We start from the raw sequence: 14339 nt of genomic DNA, 5'->3' as shown, positions 1-14339 counted from the left end.
ATACTTTATACTGTTTATGTAACATCTTTCTATGTCATAAAGTTTATTACTTAAACTAATCCATCTTCTTCAACTCTAAAATATACCCATTATAATTTCAAATATCACTTTATTTCTGTAACAATACTTATTTTTCTTCCATTATTTATTTAAATTTTTAAACTTCTTCTATTTATTCTACCCTCTTTCATATAAATCTTATTCCATCCACCTTTTATTTTTTTATTCAATGTCCATCTTACTCCCTCCCATACCTTTTTCCTTTTTAACAAACTTCAATCACCTCCACTTTTACCCTTAACACCTATCTCTTTTTCTTTTTTACAACACTTGTTTACTCATCTCCCCTTCCACAAAACAACCAACATTCTACATCATCTCCTCAACTATCATTCCTCATTCCTCCACTTCTTCCTCCTCCTGTCTCCTTCTCTTCTTATTTTTCATTCTTATTTTTTCTCTTCCTCCTTCCTTATAGCTCATTCTCTTCATTTTTATTTTTCTATAATCTATTTCTCCACTTAAATTATTTCACCCCCATTACCTCCATTCTTCTTTACAACACATACCTCACTTTACTTATTATCTTCTCATAATATCATTTACCATTTTTTATCCTACACCAATTCCTCCTCTCTTTCATCTTTCCATCTTCTCCTTCTCCTTCTTACATATTTAACTTTTAAACATTAATATTTTTAATTAATTAATTCCATTTTTTCCCCTTTCCAATATCATTTCATAAATAAATATTCACCATTTTTAATAATATAATACAAATTTTATATTTAAATTTCCTATCCATAATCATATCAATCTTTAACACATTTTATAATCACACTCATTAAAATTAAATTTAAAAAAACCTCACCACTCATTTTTAATCCTCCACTTTTTCTATTAAACTTTATCATTACATTCCTTAAATAACTTTTTGTCATTTTTTCTATCCTTATATATACTCTTATTTACACATTATCCCTTTCTCATCCATCCACCTCCTAATTCCCACTCTTACACCTCTTCAAACAAATCTATCTACAGCATCTCCATTTCCTAAACTATTCAATCATCATTCTACCAACATTTTTTTTATTTCTAAATTCATAAATATTTATATATCTTTCTTTAGTTTTATCATGATTTCAATTTATTATTATTTTTTACCTACTTTTCAAAATTCAATTATGCATTCTTTAATTTTTTTTTAATTTTTTCTAATTTTTCCATTTCATTTATTTTTCTTTTTACTAATCCCATCATTAATTCATACCAATACATAATTCCATTATAACAATAATTAATTATATCACAATATATACTTATTTACTTAAATAATAATCATTTTATTATAAACATTAATTACTTTTCTACTATACTTATCCATTTTATTTTTATTTTAATCATTCATTTTAATTGTTTTTCTTACTTCTTTTAATTGATCTTTTTTTCTTTACCTTTCTATCTATATCAATTTAATTTTCCCATATTTCATTATATTATTCAATAACAATTTCCCCTTTAACCAATATAAACCTTTTATCATTGTCAATCCTTTTCCACTTATTTTTTACACTTTATTTCATTTCCACATTCATCAACCCGTTAATTATTCAAACTCAATAAATTTCATCTCATCAATCTTAATTCATATCTTTATTTTATATATATAATAATTCATGTATTTCATATTTTATTTATCATTAAATACCTCAATTACCTTTACTTTTTTTCTTTCAACAAAAAAATCATATTCCCATGATAATCTCAATTTTTTACAATTATTTTATCTATTTAATCTCACCTCACCATATTTAATATACATTTTTATAAAAATTATTTTGATCTATTTAATAAACATTATTTTTTTTTTCAATTATTAACATTTTTATCATTTTTTTTTCTTTTTTCATTCTTTTCATTATTATATTTGATTAGTTTAAAATATCTCTATTTTTTTTTACTTATTTTTTGTATTAACATTCCATTACACACAAATTAATTATTACCTTTAACTTCATTCCTTTTCCATTAACTTAAAATTTTTTTTTAATCTGCTGTCTAGATAATCTATTTATTTTTCTCAATCTCATTAATTCCCCACTTTCCCCACCTCACACTCCTTTATTACCTATATTTTTTTAATTCATTTTTCTGTAACAAATTATTTCACTAATGAATAACTTTTCAATTTTTAATAAATGTTCTTTTGTACACCCTGGAACCTTATTAACCCAACACTAACTTATACTATATATTAACCACTAAAATCATTATGACAAATTCCTCCCAATATATAAAAAACAAAATCACTAAACACCATAAACATATACTTATCTTTTTTTCATTTTATTAATTATATTTACAAATTGTTATCACTTTAACTTCGCCACTGCGCTCCACTGAAGAAGGTGGTGGATGTTGCATAGAATCCGGCCCCCGCCCCCCCCTTGCTATGCGTTACCCATCTTTCTTATCCGCGCAGCACGCCGAACGGCGGGCCAGACCTGACATATTCTGTAGCCTCACGGTCATCTTCTCCCTTTTTCTCCGCGACGCCGCGGCGACCAAGAGCCAAGCGCGCCCGCGCGTCGCACACCCCCCATGAGTTCTCGCCCCTTCCCTCTCCTCCTTTTTTTTTGCTCCCATGTTCCCCGTGCAGTCTCTTCGTCCTCCCATCTCCTACCTTTTTAGCCGCCCGTGCGGCTCTCTCTCCCCGTCCTCTTGAGGTTCGATGTCCTCTCCGCTTCGCCTCCTGCTGTGTGATTCGTAGCAGATATTTGCCCCACAGTTCTACTGCCCCCGCTTCCCTGTCTTTCATCCCGGTCTGAGCCACGCCGCGCATAGGAGCCTAGCCGCGAATCCTCCCACACTCATCATCCAGCGACCCGCCAGCCCGCGGCCAGTTCCTTCTTATAGTCACTCTCTCACTCGTTGCGATATTACATAAGGGTTTTCCGTGTTAGGTGACCGATGTACAACTCTGTGGAAATTATATAGGGGAGGGGGATTCAGAATTCTCAGCAGGAGGGGCTTCCACAAAAACACCAGGTAGATTAAGGATGGAAAGCGCGCTCTATGTTGCTAATTCTAAAGGTAGTGCAATCTGCAGCACGATCGCCACACATTTCATTTGCGATTACTGAGCCCGGTCCAATCCAATTATAAGTAGAAGTATAGTTACCAATGCCACCTGCTTAGGAAGTGGGGCGTGGAGTGGGTGAAAAGTGGGGGATAACCCTCAAACTCGCACTGCTGGCTTCACACACACTTCGTCTATGAAGATGCGCTGACACGAGTTGGAAAAGTGGTAAGTCTAATTAGCTCATTCAATTAGCTGGTACTCATCCTCGCGCTGCAGAGGTAAAGTCGCCATGGTGACTCCTGAGTCATACCCTTAATAGAGATGTCTACATACGCCTGATGACACCACTCAAACTCTGGCGCCTCTTCTACCAAAGCGGCAGATGAAACAATATCACCTAAGCTAGGGAGCGTTCAGAAGGGCTAAGAAGAGTATAGGTAACTCTGCTGAACACCACTGCGTGTAACAAATATGTTTGTGGCTGTCAAAAAATGTGGAAAAAGAAGCGACCTGGAATAATCCCTTTTCCTCTTCCTCCTGGAAATAACCAGTGTCTCAGTGGTGAGCCACGCATACAGCAGTTGGCAGTTGGATGCGTTTCCGTCACTTCTCGCGGACCGAAGTTCATACACAAACTGTGTACGTCTTCATTCTACTATCCATATTACACGAGAGTAAGAGCACACATTTTTCTGTTTTCAAGAACTAATTCTCAGGGGGAGAATCACCCTCGGAGTGGTAGGTGATTGATGATATATAAACTGAAGCGAATAAGAGCAAATTGAAGAAAGATTATTGTCATGCCCAAATTTGCGTGGGCAAAACTTGATATAGATAATATGACATTAGATAATTTGTAGAAATTTGCGCTCTTCACCAAAACAGGTGTGGGGGAAACAATATTTGGGTTGTGGGAACCACTTTTGACGATGTGGGCTGATGTTCCTGCCTGTAATATCTTTGTATACGGTAAGGGGCAATGGATCTAATTTTCATAGAGGTATATATGCGATTATCTTAATTGAATGTGATGTACAGCAGAATGTGCCTGAAATAAAGCAAAAAGTTCTACTAATAATTGCTTATATGTATTGTATAGAAGTCTCCCGTCGTTGTCGTGAAACCTTAAACTGCTCATTCAAAATGGGCGCGCAACGATCGGCACGCTTGCTGTACACATACATATGAATATTATATTCCATTTCTGCTGATAGAGCCTCCTAAATGTGTGAAGTGTGAATCTATGGGTATCATTGACAGTATTGGATTAAACTAGATTTGCCCTTACTACCTGAGTAATCTAAATACATTACGTCCTGCTGTGTTTATAAGTGACACCTGAGTGCATTACCCATTCAAATTGTACTCAGCCATCTCACCAGAGAAATCAAAATACCCCAAACAGTAAACTGACTCCCACATACACTGAAACATGAGACACAAGGACATGAAAGAATGAGGTTTCCTGGTCTAACCTGGGAAGTGACTTGGTGCTGGTCAAAGTGGGAGAGGTGCTGGAATTTAGAGAAGATATCTTCTGCAGTGGGAAAGGCCTCCGGCTTACTCCTCTTCCTCTTTTGTCCTTCCTCCCCTCCTGCGTAGGTAGGAAAGAGAGGAAAGAAGAAAAAAAATGAGAGAGGGAGCAACATCTCATAACTGGTCCACTGTATTCTTTCCAGTCTGTCGAATGGGCCAGCCGTGAAATCGAGTTAAGCCAATGGTCTGTTATCTTATTTCCAGCCTCCTTCGATTTGAAGCTTCAGTGCAAAAGACACTGCTATAAGGGCACTTTGAAAAATAGGGAAAATGGTACTTTTCATTTAAAAGCTGAAGGTTATCATCAGCTCACAGGAATGCGATAAGGTGACACAAAACATTCCAATATATGCAATCATAACTTTGAAAACCTTAAATCACCTTATTAAGGTCACATGTATCTGAGATAAAGAGGCTGTGAACAGATGAGAGCCATTAGCATAGAAATTGGGTGGAAAGGAGATGGAGTGATGCAACCCCCCTAGGGACGATAAAGAAAGAAGAAAAGCTTGTTCTCTCGAGAGGGGCAGAAGAAAGGACATACAAATTAAATGTATCTAAAGAGGGAGAGTTATTAAGGAAGAGGGTAACAGCTGGGATGGTCACAGTGAGAAACCGAGCAATCAGCCTGCATGTGAGCAATGTTTTACAAACATCCAGGCATGATAAAGCTCCTGCGTTCCACATTGCTGTCTGACAAAATCTCTTTCATGTGACAGATGTGGATTTTTCTGCAGAGACGCAGAAAAAAAACAAAACAGCCAATATAGTGGGGGACACATATCAAAGCTTCAGTCCATTGTCATCCATAAACATGAAAAGTAGGTGAAATGAAACTCAAGCTGTATCTTAAATTGCAGTTTGCTGCCAGACAAACTGCCCGCCTGCAGCTATAGTAATGTAAAACATAAGTAAATGGGACGTAGAGGACATTAAGCCATCAGTCAAAAGCTGATAAAATTGAAACACTCAGTTACCTGTTTCTGCTGTGCTTTTGCGGTTGAGCACCTTCAAGATGTCTTTGGTAATTTTCTTGATGGTGTGTCGCGCCTCATCCCTCAGTTTGCCCACACCGTAAAGGACCACTAACCGCTGGTTGCACTCGTGGCTGGCGCTCTCCTCCTAAAAGCGATGGCAAAGAGACAGAAAAGAGTCTAATAAACTGGATGCACCTGATAACCTGAGCAGCAAAGCCAGACTACATCAACACAAAAAGAAATTGACAGATGTGACAAGGTTTAACAGATATATATTTTAACAAAACTGTTAAACTGCAAGAAGAGACAAGAAGGCAAAATTGGAGATAACATTTATGCTTAGAAAATATGAGCTTCAAGCCACCTGAGATTTAGATTTCATAAGGCTGCAATAAATATTTTTTATCTATCTATATTTAATAGAGAGTCTAAAATCCCTTCAGTCTGTCTACACAGATCACTGTGCGATGTGTGTTCACAGTATTGAGGAAATAGTCATCCATGTTTTGGCAGCACTGAGAGCCAAATACACAGTCACTCTAGTTATGCATGTAAAGCGGGAGAAAATAGATTTGAAGCGTAAAATTACACTTCGGGTTGTGGTTACACACATACAGCGTGCAGGTAATACAAGCCGTTACGCTGTCTGTGCATTGATTAAAATGTAAGCGCTTCTGTTCTGAAGGATGTGTGACGACTGAAAAACAGGGCTGAAATGCCTCCTATGTACACAAGCTTTGAGGAAACATCTGATTCATAACAACCCTTTAAGTGTACTTTTATGGGATTTCATTCTAAAGGCCAAGCTGTGAACTCTCTTACCTGAGGAATAGGGAAGTGAGTGGCATACTGAATGTGGCGAGGTTGCTCATACAGTTGAGGGAAGGCAGGGTCCATGCCCTTGTCCTTACAGCCAGCCTTGCTGTCCTGCTCCGGAGCTGACTTCTCAGGCGAGGGGCTCCCTTTAGACTCACAGTGCATCGGAGGAGAGAACATCTGCGAGGCAAAAGGAGACTGAAACGACTCAACGAAAAGGATACATGAGGAATTTCAAATATCACTTGATTCGTAACAATACTTATGTGTGCATTATGGATGGAAATGTTAAATGTTGCGTATACCTCGTCAAAATTAGCACTGGAGTTGTGATCAATTTCCATCGACTCCGACAGACCGGTGTCCTGTTGAACAAACAATAACCTCACGTTACCCTTTTACACCACGCCGTTGCTTTGTACAAATGACTCATCGCACTCCACAACACCAACAACAGATGCCTCCAACATGCCTCATTCTTGCCACTGCTGCCCGCCTCCTGCTCCTTGCGCTCTGATTCATCGGAGGGCTCGTCGCTGGGAGAGCGCGGGCGCGGCAGGTGGGAGTCAGAAGCTAGGTCGCCACGGGAAATGAGTGTGCACATGTAGATGTTGTGGGAAAAGACGTCGTGACGGATGAGCTCGCAGAAGAGCAGGACCAGGTTGGAGAACTCCACTCGTTCACTTTCATTCCCGGGCTCCGCTACAGAGGAGGGAAAGAGGATGTGAATAATTTAATGCCAGGTTTCCCCTTGCCAAATCATTTATAATAAATATGCACTGGGTAATGAAATAAGACAAAGGGATATAAAGTTCCTTCCATATCAGATCAAGCTTGACACATTTGAGAATCACAGCTCAGGAAATGAAGTGAAAAAAACACTCACTCAGTGTGGGAGCCTGGGTGTCGAGGAACTGTAGCAGTACATCCTGAAAGACTGGTAGTGTGGCAGCCGAGAGAGAGCCGGATGACACAGAGCCCTTCTCATCCACCACCTCCGAATCACCACACCTCTGCAAACAAACACACACCAGACAAACAACACACAGCGAGCATTGTTTGAGTGCTAAATGCAGAAAGATTTACAAGCTTTTCTTATTTGACAAGTTCATTTGGATTAGAGTTTGTGACAGATGGTACAAAATGTTAATTATGCAGTCGGAATGTTTTTTAATGTTTTGCAATGTTGCATTCATGATGGGTCTGTGGGACGATCCCAGCAGTAATTCATACCAGACATAATGCCATGTGGAACAAGAAAATAGACTTATGGACTTAAGGATATCCATTTTAGGATAACAGAATTAGTTCTACTGACTGAGCCATTGATTATAATCATGCATATGGTGGTCTGCTGCTTTGTGAAAGCTTTGTGTCTGCACCGTGCAGGCTAAGATCAAAGGTTGATATTCAGGGATTTAGTCAAGAACAAGTCCCCTTGGAACCATATAAATTAACCATGTAATCCTTTTCCACTAGGGGTATGTATTCAGGGCCACAGACACCCCGAGGATGTCAAGTCAAGGGTGCACAGCACTTACTGCATATCTTATTTGATATAGAAAACATATGATCATATTTATAATACTCAATACCTTTGACTTGTTTCTGGCAACAAAAAAAAGCATGCCCAAGCATTATATTACTAGTAGTACTACCATATTGGAAGATACATTTGGAGAAAATATGTTTGATCTATTGAAGAAAATTATTTTTATTTGGTCAGAACATTTTAGCAGGGTTGGGCTTGGTGAGTCTGGTCATTAGTATATATAAAATCTGTCCTATTTACTTATGTTTTACATTCATTACAAATATATATTAACTACATTTTTATGCTGAAGGTGGTGTAATCGCTGCAAAAGCTAGTTTTTCTCATCTCAGGAAGTCAGTGCCCACGCACTCTTGTTAAATGAGTGATGTCTGCGGTCCCACCAGCATGTTTTATGAGACCACATGCAGCATTTTGCTGACCGTAAAAAAGCGTTGTGCATGGGTACAAGATAATAAAAAAACATCTGCACTACAGCCCTGCTGATACAGTTACCGACTTGGCCGACTGGACCCCAGAGCAGCGGAGGTGTAATTAGGTTGATCGTTACTAAAACGGTTTGTTTGGAGCTGCGACAGAGAAAGAAACATGTAACAGTCACTCACAGAGGGGGCTGTGTCTCTTACCTCTGCTTCTATTTCAGCCTGTCTCTTTTCCAGCAGCTTGGCCACCACCATGGCCCTGTGTCTGCCAGAACGCTTACAGCACACTGCCCATTCACAAAGCAAGGTCACCACGGCGTCATCATCTGGTGACATCTGGAAAGAAACGACAATTATGAGACAATACTGCCAAAAATAGAGGCCCCTGGCACGTTTATAATCTGGTCATCAGTAATCACATGGTATCAGGATCAAATTTTCAATCCACTTTTAAGTTCCCGGCAAAAAGTAAAAATAAATTGGTCATTGTTAATGCTGACAGTATCATTTCGAACCTTGTAAAATCGCCTTGTAAGATTTACATGTTTCATGCATAATAAAAGTAGAGAGATAAGAGAAATCTACCCTTACCTCGTGACCATCTTTACTCTGGCCTGACCCAAATATTCGGTTGTACAGCGAATCCAATGAGTTGTTAAAGTCAGACTTCTCAAAGCTGTGGTTGTCCAAAACCTCCAGGGTGTGAAGAACCCTCCCGATAGTGAACCCTGGCGACAGATTACGGAAATCATCTGTAACAGCAGTTCTCACACAAACCTGCTCTCATGAGCTGTAAACAGGTGTCTTGCAGAGATAAAGGGAGAGTTTTCAAACCTGCTGTGGTCTCCTGACACTTGTCAAATGACCATCTGAACTCCACTGCCTGGCCCCGCTCCTTAACTTGCTCCTCGATTTCTCTCAACTTTGTACGAACCTGCGGTGACAAGGCGAAGAAATCACGACATCTCAAATTAGAATGTGATGAGAGAAATATGTTACACTGTACTTCATGTATAAGTGCACTGCTTTGCCAAATTAAAACAAAAGAGAAATTAACATATTAACACTGATTGAGGTACCTGCTGTGTGAAGGCAGTATTTCCCCCGGGCATTGGTAAGCCAGACGGGGCGATGGGCAGGAGGTCTAGAGGTGAACCAGTTTTGTTTCTGCTGTCTGTTAGAGAGTAATGCCACACCAGAGCACTGGGACAACACAACACTATGCTCTGATATGACAATAACAAGACACAAATAACAGGGGGGAAAGAAAAAGAGAAGAATTAGAAAGTGAAGAATTGATATGCCACGTATTACATATCAGTCACAATGAACACAATACCTGTAACATGCAGCTGAGCCCGAACACCAGAGGCCTGTGCTGAGGGCAGATGTAGAAGTCTGTGAAAGGTGTCTGTGGCTGGTTCCCTCCTGCCGGCTGCGAGGTTGGCGTGGGGGGCAGAGCGTTACCTTGCTGCGCCAAGATGCCATGGGCTGGATGCCCTCCTGTGCCGGGGCCCAGGCTCCCGTCGCTTAGCAACAGGTTGAGACGACGTGTGCAGAAGTAAGCCAGTCTCCGTGACAAGTAAGCCGACTGTACAAATTCCCCTGAGTACTGGAGGACGGAGGAGAGATTCACAGCATTACCCATAGCACTCAGTGTCCATTAACATCAGTCAGCTTTGGAAATAGAAACAAAATGAGAGGCTGTGGGCCCCCAGTGGGTCTCTGTCAGCAAAGGTCAAAACCAAAGTGCACCAAAGACACACAACTGGTCCGTGATAAAGTGGTGACAGCTGCGGAAGCTTGTCGTAACGCCAAGCAGCTAGTGTGTGTCGCTATCAACAAAAAGTATAAAATGTTAAGCAGGACTGCATTTTTCCCAAAAGCAATCCATCAGTGCACGATGGGAGGCTGAGGCAGAGAGGTTGAGATGACATTAAGTAAGTAAGTAGGGTATACCTGTAGTAAAAGGGGCAGGAGAAGTCTAAGAAGCTCATCTTCACCAGGTCGGACCTTCTCAAAACACTCCAGCACCCACGTCAGGAACTCGTGTCTGTCGAGCATACCATCCTGAACACAGAACCAAACACACGTTAATATCAAGTGAATGAACACAATAATTACAGCATTTCATGTGGATACCTCAAATTAATTAATTCGTGGATTCGTTGATTGAAATATGCGGGGAACTCCATGTTCACTTCAAGCAATCAAGTAGATCAATTATGCAGAAGCAAGCGCTAATGAATTACTCTCCTGAAATCTAATGTGATTATTTTATTTACTACTGATTGAGAACAATAATCATATGACATTGTGATGTCCAGAATTGGTGTGAGAGAAAAACTGATGGTAGTTTGTTTATTAAAAGACTAAGATCAGCCTGTTTAATAAAGCTTGAAGCCTCCTCAGCTGTTTTTATACTCTAGACATTATCCCAAAAGCGAAATGGTAAGCAGAGTGAACAATGAATCAAGGATTTCTTGCCACAGCGCATCAATACATTGCAAGATCATTCAAAATCATTGAAATGTTAAAATATTATGTAACTACTGTAATGTGCTACTGCGTTGTATGTTAACACTGCTCAGCAGCAGATTTCAGAGAGTGAACTGACCTGAAACATGAACATGGCTAGCTTCTCGTTGTATTCCCACTGCTTCATGGCCGTCTCCACATCAGCAGGGGTGGCTGGTATGGGCGAGCTGCAGCCTTGACTGGGATACTGTCTGTAAAAATCGGCCACCTTCTGAAGCTGCTCCCACAGGTACTTAGTAATAATCTGGGTCCATTCTATATACACAGACACACAATTTCAGCTTTAAGCAACAGAAATGGAATAAAAAGCAGAACATATTATACTCAAAGAAATAGCTTATTAACCACTGAAGAACACGTATCATTTTTGATTATCTTTACCCAAAGATAACATGAAAACGCCACTTTCTTACCTATACAAGGATCAATCACATGCCTCTTCTTGACTTTAGTTTCTGTGATGGCGGCGTGATACGCACAGGTCATCTTAATCATCCATGCTGAACGCATGACAGGGACCGAGTACTTGGCCAAGTATCCAAAAACCTCCTCCTTTTTGCTAAAGATAGGAACCTGTGACAAGGACATTTAACGTTTGTCAGTAATGTCGAGTGAAAGGATGCAATATTTCTCAGAACACCACAAATGGCAGGGAAAAACGACTCAGACAGAAAAAAGGTCAAAGTAATTTATTCATTTATTTGAGTGGCATCACTTTTTTTCAAACCGCTGACAAGTTTAACAAAGATTAAACTGTGCTAAAATGCAGGCAAAAGTCAAAATAAAAACAATGAGATAAACCATATAAACTGTCTGGCGTTACTTCTAAATGATACAAATACAAGAAATCCTTGTCTGTTGCAAGAAAAGAAACATTTAGCTAGATGCACTGGAAGAAAATGCATGCTTTCAATTATCTGCTATGTTTTCCTGATGTTACTTCTTATGTGGTCTGAATGAAGTAGCTGAGGAGAAACCAGGAACTGGTGTACTTCTGGAAAAGTGATAAAACACAATTAGACAATATTGTTTATTACAGGGAGAAAACACTGAAATATGTTTGTACCAAATGCAAGCGGGAATCAAAGACAATGACTACAAACTACAGCGTAATTGTAAAAGATAAAAGCTTTCATACACTCAGGAATAGAAAGATGACCTTTAATCCAGCCTGATGTATTCAAAACTCAAATCCGATTCGCTGCCACTTGTAAGAGCACTTACAGAGAAAATAAACTGTTGTGAGAGAATAAAAAACACCCCAGCAGACAATCTATAAATAATAGATTTTCAAGTGTTAAAAAATAATTTAACAGCAATAAAACCTGTTTCCACTAACAAACAATGACATCCATTGTGTTTTGGGTCAATACGCCCAAACAAGACAAACAATAGACATGATTTACATCGAAGCATCAACTGGGTAGTTTTAAAAGGGAAATAAAAAAACACTGCATTACTTACCTTTTCTGAATTGTTCTTGTTGTGTGACGTTGAAGTGAATCATCCAGGAGAGTGCTGCACGGTGTGGGGACGTTTTTATCACCATGGCCTTTCGTTCTCTTCTTGGCTTTCACACAGCTGACATGTAAATTTCTCCAAGCGGTGATATAAACATCAGGATCTTCGACACCTAATCTGTTACCTATTTCTGCCCATGCAGCAAAACTATCCTGAGCCTTGCCAGACCATAATAAGTGAAGCTTATTGTGGGCTAAACTATGAGATGTTAACATAATGAAAGGGGCCCTATTATGCTCATTTCCAGCTCCCTATTCTTAGTCTCTCCACTAGAGTAGCTTAGCATGATTCACTCTTCAAAAGCATCTTTATGTATCTTATACTGGCCCTTCATGCAGCCTCTCAGTTCATCCTCTGTCTGAAACAAGCCGTCTCTTTATATTCACATATGACCGAAGCAAAGGAAAAGCATAATAGGTCCCCTTTAACATCAACAAGCACTTACATATCTGCATTCTATGAGTTTGTAGCACGCTCGTTACGTGTTCAAAAACAAAGTCATTTTTTGGATAAAAATGAAGAGATGGCCGTTGTTCTTATATCATTATTACTAAATGGGACAAAATGTTAAAGTCTGGCCATTATGAGTGATTAAAATAGGACATCTTAGACTCGCTTGTCAAGCCCAGCGCTACATTGTCAGACTTGGTTAACTTTCCTTATTCTAACATGTACTTTGTCAGACTCAACCAATGACTGTATATATAACAACTCAACTCTGATTTGTAAAGACCTGAGTTGTCAACTCAAGGCTCATCTCAAGACAAAACAAAAGTGATGATCTTATCAGCATTGGTGAGTACGGTTGGGAAAATGGTTGAGCCTGAAGACAGACTAGTATAACCAATGAGGTTAAACATACAGCTGCCATAATAAAAGCTTTTATTTTGCTATTTAACAAAGCAAAGGGCTTTGAGTTTTTTGGGGAATCCATTTCCATTTTTGAGGACATGAGTCAAAATGTAGGGTTTTACCAACGACCCAATAAACCCATACCAGTCCTTTCCATAAATAGTGGACATCAGCCAAATAAAACATGAAAAAAATCAAACAAAATGAACAAGAGGCTGATTAAACAAGAATACCTAATTTACCACCAACTCAAGCACAGTGTAGAGGTGGCACCCTGAGTGGATAATGTCTGTATCTGCCGTTATACAACCAGTTAAACCAATGTTTAGTAAATATGATTTTTTTAAAGAGTCACACCAGGGTCTTACCTTTTTAGCCAGCTGTGTTAGAGGTTTAGTCCCGGCTAAATCTGTAAACCAGTTATTGATGGAGCTCTGTGACCTTGCTGTGACAAGCCAGAAATTATCCTTCTGGTTGACCTGTGGCTTACGTTTCCCCGTGTCCGGAAACGTGTTGTAACGCAGCTTCTCTGCAATGATGCTGCTGAAGTTTGAACTGATCTGTAAGGCAGGGAGGGAAACAGGCACGCACGGTCAATTCAATCCACCAAAAACCACTCGTACAACAATATAAAGAAGTAGAACCGGCGTTAAAGTGCGAGAGTCAGTACCTTTGAGGGGTTGAAGTTGACATTTTTAGCACTGCCATGTTCATCACCAGACACAGCGGGTTGGTTATTGAATCCTTGCTTCACGTTCAGTGCAGTCAGCTCATCCTGAAACAAACACACATCTCAGTACGTAGTGATAGGAAACCAAAAGCCTGTGTCGATCTACAATATCTGATTATTTCTGATCCCCGACCAGCTGGCAGCAGGAGGTGTGCTGAATTGCTATTAATCCTAATAACTCGTGCTAATAATCCCCATTTTAACTTTATGTATCTCAATATTTACGTAATAAATTCATCTCATTCAATTTTTTTTCTTCTTTTTCCTATTTTGGTTAGATCCTGATTACATAACTTCATTACATGTAATC

General features: G+C 39.3%; 1 protein-coding gene across 1 annotated transcript in view; it reads right to left on the bottom strand.

The window, feature by feature from the left end:
- Positions 1-14339, bottom strand: part of med12 (mediator complex subunit 12) — a 32465-nt gene that overhangs the window by 16974 nt on the left and 1152 nt on the right. The window contains exons 2-17 of the mRNA XM_035669777.1: positions 13970-14074; positions 13668-13859; positions 11340-11499; positions 11006-11181; positions 10348-10458; positions 9728-10000; positions 9468-9614; positions 9223-9322; positions 8980-9116; positions 8593-8724; positions 7301-7427; positions 6887-7116; positions 6720-6779; positions 6421-6594; positions 5599-5743; positions 4561-4679 (exon numbers count right to left, since the gene is read on the bottom strand). Of these exons, the coding sequence (XP_035525670.1) occupies positions 4561-4679; positions 5599-5743; positions 6421-6594; positions 6720-6779; positions 6887-7116; positions 7301-7427; positions 8593-8724; positions 8980-9116; positions 9223-9322; positions 9468-9614; positions 9728-10000; positions 10348-10458; positions 11006-11181; positions 11340-11499; positions 13668-13859; positions 13970-14074 (2388 nt within the window). The remainder of the gene's footprint in view (positions 1-4560; positions 4680-5598; positions 5744-6420; positions 6595-6719; positions 6780-6886; positions 7117-7300; positions 7428-8592; positions 8725-8979; positions 9117-9222; positions 9323-9467; positions 9615-9727; positions 10001-10347; positions 10459-11005; positions 11182-11339; positions 11500-13667; positions 13860-13969; positions 14075-14339) is intronic.

Source organism: Morone saxatilis, unplaced genomic scaffold (assembly GCF_004916995.1).
Source record: "Morone saxatilis isolate NCDOM2014 unplaced genomic scaffold, NCSU_SB_2.0 Contig22, whole genome shotgun sequence".
Taxonomy (NCBI): domain Eukaryota; kingdom Metazoa; phylum Chordata; class Actinopteri; family Moronidae; genus Morone; species Morone saxatilis.
The sequence above is the reverse complement of the archived record's forward strand: the minus strand, read 5'-3'. Positions and strand labels throughout refer to the sequence as shown.